Raw genomic sequence first — 9,387 nt, 5'->3', positions numbered from 1 at the left:
TTTTTTCTTTTTTGAGATGAAGTCTTGCTCTGTGGCTCAGGCTGCAGTGCAGTGGCACAAACTCGGCTCACTGCAACCTCTACCTCCCAAATTCAAGCTATTCTCCTGCCTCAGCCTCCTGAGTAGCTGGAAGTACAGGCACACGCCACCACGCCTGGCTAATTTTTGTATTTTTAGTAGAGATGGGGTTTCACTGTGTTGGCCAGGGTGGTCTTGAACTCCTGACCTCAGGTGATCCACCCGCATCAGCCTCCCAAAGTGCTGGGATTACAGGCGTGTGCCACTGCGCCCGGCCCCATTCTTCTTTTGACGGACATTTGTGTTGTCTGTACTTCTTGGCTACAGTGAGTAATGGTGCTTGAATACTGGTAGGAGTATCTGTTTGCCTCCCCTCTTTAAATTATCTTGGGTATGTACCTAGAAGTGGAATTGCTAGGACATATGGTGACTATTATGTTCAACTTTTTGAGGAACTGCCAAATCATTTTCCATTGTGGCTGTATCATGTTATATTCATTCCTTCCAGTAATATATGTGGGTTCCAATATCTCCACATCCTTGTCAACACTTCCTTTTCTTTTTTTTTTAAATTATAGCCATCCCAGTGGGTATTACATAATTTCTTTAAATGTAGTTTTTGAGTTCAAATTTGTATCATCACAATTCTAAACAGAATAAAGTATCTTGGCTGGGCACAGTGGCTCATGTCTGTAATCCCAGGACTGTGGGAAGATGAGGCAGGAGGATCACTTGAGCCCAGGGGTTCAAGACCAGCCTGGGCAACCTGGTAAGATCCCATCTCTACAAAAAACACAAAAATTAGCCAGGCATGCTGGTGTGGGCCTTTAGTCCCAGCTGCTTGGGAGGCTGAGGCAGGAAGATCGCTTGAGCCCAGGAGTTTGAGGCTTTCAGTGAGCTGTGATTGCATCACTGCACTCCAGCCTGGGTGACAGGGTGAGACCTGTTTTAGTAATAAAATAAAAATAAAATATCTTTAAGCACAGGTATAATGTCCCCATCCTGTATTTATATGCCTCAAACACACCAGAAAAGGACCCTATATTCAACTGCTATGTAGAGAATGAAGATGAATTTAAGCCAGGGGCAGTGGCTCACGCCTGTAACCCCAGCACGTTGGGAGGCCAAGATGGGCAGATGACCTGAGGTCAGAAGTTCAAGACCAGCCTGGCTAACATGGTGAAACCCCGTCTCTACTAAAAATACAAAAAGTTACCTGGACGTTGTGGTGGGCGCCTGTGATCTCAGCTACTTGGGAGGCTGAGGCAGGAGAATCACTGGAACCTGGGAGGCAGAGGTTGCAGCGAGCCGAGGTTACACCATTGCACTCCAGCCTGGGCAACAGAGCAAGACTCTGTATCCAAAAAAAAAAGAGAGAGAGAGAGAATGAAGATGAATTTTATCACACAAGACCCGGCTTTCTTTCTGGTGGCTGTGGCTTCATTTACGCCCCGGTCAGGCTGTATCCTGTTGCTCAGTCCGATTCCAGCAATGTAGCCAATTTATAATTTATTCTGGCAATTTGTAAATAGTGATGTGAAATTTGGCCAGGATATGTGGACATCTTGGGGTGAACCCAGGTCAGCTGGTTATGGGGTCATATGAAGAAGAGAATTTTACAATAATGTACTTCTCATTTCTAGCAAAGTGCTGCTTGAAAGATATTGTAGGCTGGAAAAGGAGAGAGCTGAAGGGACAAGACAAGGCTGCTGTTTCTCTGCTTCTATCTGGGGAACCCGAGGATCCAAGAGCAGCTGTGCCTGCCCTGGATTCATAAGTCCTCGGAGATGCACTGATAGAATTGTTGCTTTTTGCTGGGCACAGTGGCTCACGCCTGTAATCCTAGCACTTTGGGAGGCCAAGATGGGCAGATCACTTGAGCTCAAGAGTTCGAGACCAGCCTGGCCAACATGGTGAAACCTTGTCTCTACTAAAAACATAAAAAATTTGCAGGATGTGCTGGCAGGTGCGTGTAATCCCAGCTCCTTGGGAGGCTGAGGCAGGAGAATCGCTTGAACCCGGGAGGTGGAGGTTGCAGTGAACTGAGATTGCGCCACTGCACTCCAGCCTGGGTGACAGAGTGAGACTCTGTCTCAAAAAAAAAAAAAAAAAAAAAAAAGAATTGTTGCCCTTGAGGGGTTTTCGGATCCAGCTCCACCAGAAGCAGGCTCTTAGCATTAGTGTGAAAGTGACATTTTAGGGGAGTGGGGAAGAAGGCCTGGGAGGAAAAGAGATTAAACACGGGTGGGATATTCATGTCCCTCAGGTGGTATATTTGGCTCAATCCTGCAGAAAGGCAGTGGAGACAGGGAAGGTCAAAGACAGGAGGCTGGGGAGCTGGGGTCTTCCTATTCCCCCGCAAACAGCAGGCAGTGGCAGTTTGGCTGGGAATATACATTCCAAGGCATTTTGAGTCCTCCCTGGCTCAAAGAAGAGACACAAGTGTTCACTTTGGAAAGGGAAAGAAGCCTCAATGTAGAATGCATAAAAATGGTAACGGGATCTGGGGAACATGGGTTGAGGAACACTGACAGAATCTGTTACAGAGAGAGATAGGTGTGGGTGGAATATTGGGTGAAAAATCATCATTATACCTACAATCCCATTATCCTACACAGTGAGTCAGTTTCTAGACTTGAGTGCTTGAAAGCCGGGATTTTTCATCATTACCCAACTCTTCAAGTTAGGTATTATTAGCTCTCTGCCTCCTCCTTATATTTAACCAGAGACTAACGTATTCCAGAAAGGGAAGGGAACATTTACAGAGTCGGGAGGTGGGAGACTCAGTACTAGAACCCAAGTGTGCGTTGTTGCAAACTCTCCACTCCTTTTGCTGTTCGCTGATGGTCAGCTCAGAAAGAGCCTTATTTCAGGGAGAGAGATAGATAATTAGACATGATAGACAGATGACAGGTAAGTAGGTAGGTAGATAACTAGATATGATACATTAGATAGATATTAGATAGACAGTAGGTAGGTAGATAGCTAGATATGATAGATTAGATAAATAGATGAGAGGCAAGTAGGTGGATAAGTAGATACCATAGATTAGATAGATGATAGGTAGATACATAACTAGGTATGATAGATTAGATAGGTAATAGGCAAGTAGGTAGATAGCTAACTAGATATGATAGATAGATTGGATAGATAGATGATCGGTAAGTAGGTAGATAGATACAGATGATAGATTAAATAGATGATAGATAACTAGACATAGATAAGATAGATGATCAATTAGATAATTAGATACAATTGATAGATACATTAGATAGATGATAGATTAGGTAGCTAGATGATAGGTAAGTAGGTGGATAGAGATAGGTATGATAGGTAAGTAGGTGAATATTCAGATACATCCAGATGATAGATGATAGATAATAGATATTGATAGATACATTAGACAGATGATAGATTGATAGGTAGTAGGTAGATATGCAATAATTAGAATAAATTAGATGACAGGTAATTAGGTAGATAGACAGATAGATACCTAGATGGGTGACAGATTAGCAAGACAGGAAAATTAGGCAGATAGACAGATAGATAGATAATTAGATGTGATAAGATAGATTGGGTAGATGATAGGTAAGCAGGTAGAGAGACAGATAAAGATAGCTAGGTAGACAGATAATAGACACCTAGACAGATGACGGACAGATGAGTGAGACAAATTAGGTAGGTAATTCTCCCTGCATAGGTATGTAGAAATGCTGACACAAGCACAGTGAGAGAACCAAGGAGGGGAAGGGTCTGGATGGGAAACTCTGCTAGTGCAGAGGACCAGGCGTGTGAAGCATCTCAGATGCAGCTCTGCAATGTGGCCACAGATCATCGCACATCCAGGAAGCATTCTCAGCCCCGAGGCACACTAAGAAAGACAGCGAGGGTCTTGCTGAGGCTTCACTTCTAAAGTTGCTCATCTTTTTGTGTTCAATCATGTTTCTGCTACTTACTCCTTATGATGTGTGTTTCCTGAATCTCAAGTGCCAAGAAAAACAAACAAACAAAAAACACCAGCGGAATTGCATGGACTCTGTCACCCAGCCTGAGTAACAGGCTGCTCGCTCTCCCTCAACACTGTGGGCTTTGGATGGAATCCTTGTCGTCATCCCGGGAGTTACACGGGAACGCATGCCCTTCGCCAGTGGGATGGGAATAATGGCGCTACCTTGCAGGGTTGTTGTAAGAATTTTTTTTTTTTTTAGACGGAGTTTCGCTCTTGTTACCCTGGCTGGAGTGCAATGGCACGATCTCGGCTCACTGCAACCTCCGCCTCCCGGGTTCAGGCAATTCTCCTGCCTCAGCCTCCCGAGTCGCTGGGACTACAGGCACGCGCCACCATGCCCAGCCAATTTTTTGTATTTTTAGTAGAGACAGGGTTTCACCATGTTGACCAGGATGGTCTCGATCTCTTGACCTCGTGATCCACCCGCCTCGGCCTCCCAAAGTGCTGGGATTACAGGCTTGAGCCACCGCGCCCGGCCCTGTTGTAAGAATTTAACACGCTACAATGTAGACTTACATGGCAGTATTGCTCAAGGACTCATTTGTTCGTTTTTTGAGACAAAGTCTTGCTCTGTCATCTAGGCTGGAGTGCAGTGGCTCAATCTTGGCTCATGGCAACTTCCGCCTCCCGGGTTCAAGTGATTCTCCTGCCCCAGCCTCCTGAGTAGCTGGGATTATAGGTGTATGCTACCACGCCTGGCTAATTTTTGTACTTTTAGTAGAGATGAGGTTTCACCATATTGGCCAGGCTGGTCTCAAACTCCTGACCTCAGGTGATCCACCTACTGAGAGGGATGATTTTTAGTCATTCTTTTTTTTTTTTTTTTTTTTTGAGACAGAGTCAAGCTCTGTCGCCTAGGCTGGAGTCCACTGGTGCAATCTCAGCTCACTGCAACCTCCACCTCCTGGGTTCAAGCCATTCTCCTGCCTCAGCCTCCCAAATATCTGGGATTACAGGTGCCCGCCACCACACTTAGCTAATTTTTGTATTTTTAGTAGAGATGGGGTTTCACTTTGTTGGTCAAGCTGGTCTCAAACTCCTGACCTCATGATCTGCCTGCCTTGGCCTCCCAAAGTGCTGGGATTACAAGTGTGAGCCACCGTGCCTGGCCTAGATTTGGTCATTCTTATTTATTTAGAACTGGAGTCTCCCTCAGTTGAGTGCATGATGCAGTGGCATGACCTTGGCTCACTGCAACCTCTGCCTCCCGGGTTCAAGGGATTCTCCTGCCTTGGCCTCCTAAGTAGCTGGGATTACAGGCGAGCCAGCACGCCCAGCCGATTTTTAGTATTTCTAGGAGAGACAGGTTTTCACCATGTTGGCCAGGCTGGTCTCAAATTCCAGACCTCAAGTGATCCATCCACCTTGGCCTCCCAAAGAGCTGTGATTACAGGCCTGAGCCACCACACCTGGCCATTCGTCTTTCTTTTCTACCCTGGTCTAACCCTGTTCTTGTTAGGAATCCTCCCTGACTTCTCCCAGCTGATCGTTCCGGTGTCCGAGGGAATCATGTGTTCTTCAGAGAACCTCACCCTTCCCCACGGCTTCCGTGCCCATGTCACTGCTGTTCATTACCTGGCGTCAACAAGCTCACTGAAGTGTGTTTGAAGTTGGCTGGGCACGGTGGTCTGTACTCTCAGCTACCCTGGAGGCTGAGTGAGGAGGACGGCTTAAGCCCAGGAATTTGGGTATGGCTGCGTCACTGCACTCCAGCCTGGACAACAGAGTGAGACTCTGTCTCTTTTTAAAAAAGGAAAGGAAAAGAAAAAGAAAGAAATGTATTTGAAGAGCTGAGATCATGTCTGTTAGCCAGGGTTTTCCAGAAAAACAGAACCAATAGAACATATACATGCATATACATAGAGAGAGATTTGTTTTAATGAATTAGTTCACGTGATTGTGGGAGGCTGGCAAGTCTGAAATCTGCAGGCAGGCAGGCAGGCAGGACGGACATCCGGGGGAGGCTTGACCTTGTGGCTTAGTCTGGAGGCAGAATTCCTCCCACCTTGGAGGACCTCGGTCTTTTCTCTTAAAGCCTTCAACTGATTGGATGAGGCCCACTCACATGACAATGGGTCATCTGCTTTACTCAAAGTCTATTGGTCGAAATGTTCATTACAGACAGGTGCGGTGGCTCACCTATAATCCCAGAATTTCGGGAGGCCAAGGCAGGTAGCTCACTTGAAGTCACAAGTTTGAGACCAGCCTGCCCAACATAGTGAAACCCCATCTCCACTAAAAATACAAAAATTAGCTGGGCATGGTGGTGCACGCCTGTAATTCCAGCTACTGGGGAGGCTGAGTCAGCAGAATTGTTTGAACCTGGGAGACGGAGGTTGCAGTGAGCCGAGATTGCACCACTGCACATGCCATCCTGGGTGACAGAGCGAGACTCCGTGTAAAAAAAAATTATGTATATATATGTTATATACACACACATATATAATATATATATATGAAGCATCTGGCACAGAGCTGGCTCACAATAAATGATCAATATCATGGCTATGCACCAAACATTCCCTTGGAATTTTCTATGCACCAAACACTGTTCCTTTTTTTTTTTTTTTTTTCTGGCGTCTCACTCTGTCGCTCAGGCTGGAGTGCAATGGCATGGTCTCAGCTCACTGCTACCTGTGCCTCCCAGGTCTGAATAATTCTCCTGCCTTGACCTCCTGAGTAGCTGGGACTACAGGCACATGCCACCACACCTGGCTAATTTTTGTATTTTTAGTAGAGACAGGTTTCACTGTGCTGGCCAGGCTGGTCTCAAACTCCTGACCTCGTGATCCACCCACCTTGGCCTCCCACAGTGCTGGGATTACAGGTGTGAGCCACTGCACCCAGCCTGTTCCAGCCTTTTCTATAGGTCCTGACCCATCATCCAATAAAGTAGCTACTGCTGCTATCCTCACTTTACAGATGGGGAAACAGAAGCTTGGAGAAGATTAAGGAAATTCCCCAAAGCAATAGGAAGTTCCAGCTCCGAGGTGGGAGATCCAGGCTTGGAAGCCAGGCTGTCTGGCTAGCTTTTCTGCTCACCCCCTCAGTGCATTTCAGGAGCCAGGCTGCTTCCCTGACCTGCTCTTCCTCTCTAGACACCAGAAGCATCTTTGTCAGCATCTTCAGCTGCATCTCCATCCTTCTCCTCTTCGTCTTAGTCATCGTCATCTACAGATGCAGCCAGAATGGTGAGCTCAGAGAACGCAAAGGGAGAGAGGGAGCGTGAAGCATTTTCTCAGTAGGTAAATTCCTCCTGCATTTTTGTAGGTTCATCACCTGAAGAATCCACCAAGAGGTATATGCTTGGCATAGCTTATGCTCCACCCAATTCCCATGTCATTCTCCAGGGAACCCACTGGCACATCCAGGATTGCACCCTAAGCCCCTACTCCCGCCCATTCTGTGACCTCCTCTCCCCTCTATAGCCCTCACCCTCTTCCCCCAATCTTCACATCCCATCCTTTCATGTGTTTCTCTTAGAACCAGTCATTCCAAACTTCCAGAGCAAGAGGCTGCTGGTAAGGGATAGGGGAAGTGAAGGGAATAACCAGACAAAAAGCCTAAGTTCTGGCTGGGTGCGGTGGCTCACGTCTGTAACCCCAGTACTTTGGGAGGCTGAGGTGGGCGGATCACCTGAGGTTGGGAGTTCAAGACCAGCCTGGCCAACATGGAGAAACCCCATCTCTAATGAAAATACAAAATTAGCTGGGCATGGTGGCGCATGCTTGTAATCCCAGCTACTCGGGAGGCTGAGGCAGGAGAATCACTTGAACGCAGAAGGCAGAGGCTGTGGTGAGCCAAGATCGTGCCTTTGCACTACAGCCTGGGCAATAAGAGTGAAACTCTGTCTCAAAAAAAAAAAAAGAAAGACTAAGTTCTGACATCTGCAGCTGAGAAGAACTGATCTTTTTCTCTCTCTCACTCAGATACAGATTTATTCAAGATGGAAAGGGTATATCTCTCGGTGAGTCCTCCAGCTTGGGAGTCCTTCACCATGACAGGAGTTCGAGACCAGCCTGACCAATGTGGTGAAACCCTGTCTCTACCTATAAGTCCCTCCCTTACCACGCCGGGCTGGTAGTGTCTGTCTGCTGGTTAAGCCCACACAGAAATGTCCACTGTTTATCACCTGTGTGATCTTAGACGAGTCACAAAGCCCCCATAATGGGAACCAAAATCTCCATTTAAAAGGCTTATGCGGATCCACTGATGTCACAAACATAAAGGGTTTAAAAACAGCAAAGAGGCTGGGCATGCGGTGGCTCATGCTTGTAATCCCAGCACTTTGGGAGGCCAAGGCAGGCGGATCACCAGATGTCAGGTGTTCAAGACCAGCCTGGCCAACATGGTGAAACCTCGTCTCTACTAAAAATACAATAATTAGCCGGGAGAGGTGACGGGTGCCTGTGTAATCCAAGCTACTAGGGAGGTTGAGGCAGGAGAATCGCTTGAACCCAGGAGGCGGAGGTTGCAGTGAGCCGAGATCACACCATTGCACTCCAGCCTGGGTGACAGAGCTAGGCTCCATCTCAAAAATAAATAAAATAAATAAAAAAAAAACAGAAAAGAAAAGGAAATGCATATGGTGTGACTGAGGACCTGGATTTTAAATTTAACTGTAATCAATTTAAATGTCAATAGCCATGGGTGGCTAGAGGCTGCCATATGACCACTCAGTGCTAAATGCCTGTGTTCATTTGTTTTCCCCAAAGACCACAGACCCCCAAGGAGTGACCTATGCTGAGCTAAGCACCAACGCCCTGTCTGAGGCAGCTGCTGACACCACCCTGGAGCCCCCAGGATCACATGAATATGTGGTACTGAAAGTATAGCAAGAAGACAGCACAGGCCACCAAAGGAGCGGGGACTGTGCCGGCTGAGGTATCGAAAACGTGGAGATGTGGATGACTGTGTGTCCCTTGCTTCTCGTCCATATCAATAAAATTAAGTTTCTCATCTTAAAAAGAAATCTGGCTTATTTATGGATTATTCATACCCCAGAACCCCACCATACTCTTTCTACCCCACATTTCCTCCTAGAACAATTCAAGGCAATAATAATTATCGATTGGCTATCCAGCAAAGAATGTAAGAATTATTGAACATCTCCAGGAAGCACAATAAACAAAAGAGAAAATGGCCAGAAGGCCAGGCTTGGTGGCTCTCGCCTGTAATCCCAGCACTTCAGGGGGCTGAGGCAGGTGGATCATCTGAGGTCAGAGTTCAAGACCAGCCTGGCCAACATGGTGAAATCCCATCTCTACTAAAAATACAAAATTAGCTGGGTGTGGTGGTGGGTGCCTGCAATCCCAGCTACTCGGGAGGGTGAGGCAGGAGAATCGCTTGAACCCAGGAGG

At 46.8% G+C, this 9,387-nt stretch overlaps 1 protein-coding gene across 2 annotated transcripts in view; it reads left to right on the top strand.

Moving 5' to 3' along the window:
• VSTM1 (V-set and transmembrane domain containing 1) overlaps positions 1-8,989 on the top strand; it is a 27,475-nt gene extending 18,486 nt beyond the window's left edge. Inside the window, exons 5-9 of one of the 2 annotated variants that reach the window (XM_017497927.2) lie at positions 7,126-7,218; positions 7,298-7,325; positions 7,511-7,548; positions 7,957-7,994; positions 8,743-8,989. In XM_017497927.2, coding sequence (XP_017353416.1) covers positions 7,126-7,218; positions 7,298-7,325; positions 7,511-7,548; positions 7,957-7,994; positions 8,743-8,862 — 317 coding nt within the window. In that variant the 3' untranslated portion in view covers positions 8,863-8,989. Of the gene's footprint in view, positions 1-7,077; positions 7,219-7,297; positions 7,326-7,510; positions 7,549-7,956; positions 7,995-8,742 lie in introns of both variants that reach the window. The other variant, XM_017497926.2, reaches the window with a different exon arrangement.
• Positions 8,990-9,387: the final 398 nt, after the last annotated feature.

Source organism: Cebus imitator, unplaced genomic scaffold (assembly GCF_001604975.1).
Source record: "Cebus imitator isolate Cc_AM_T3 unplaced genomic scaffold, Cebus_imitator-1.0 Scaffold235, whole genome shotgun sequence".
Taxonomy (NCBI): domain Eukaryota; kingdom Metazoa; phylum Chordata; class Mammalia; order Primates; family Cebidae; genus Cebus; species Cebus imitator.
Note: the sequence above shows the minus strand (reverse complement) of the source record. Positions and strands in the feature narration are given on the sequence as shown.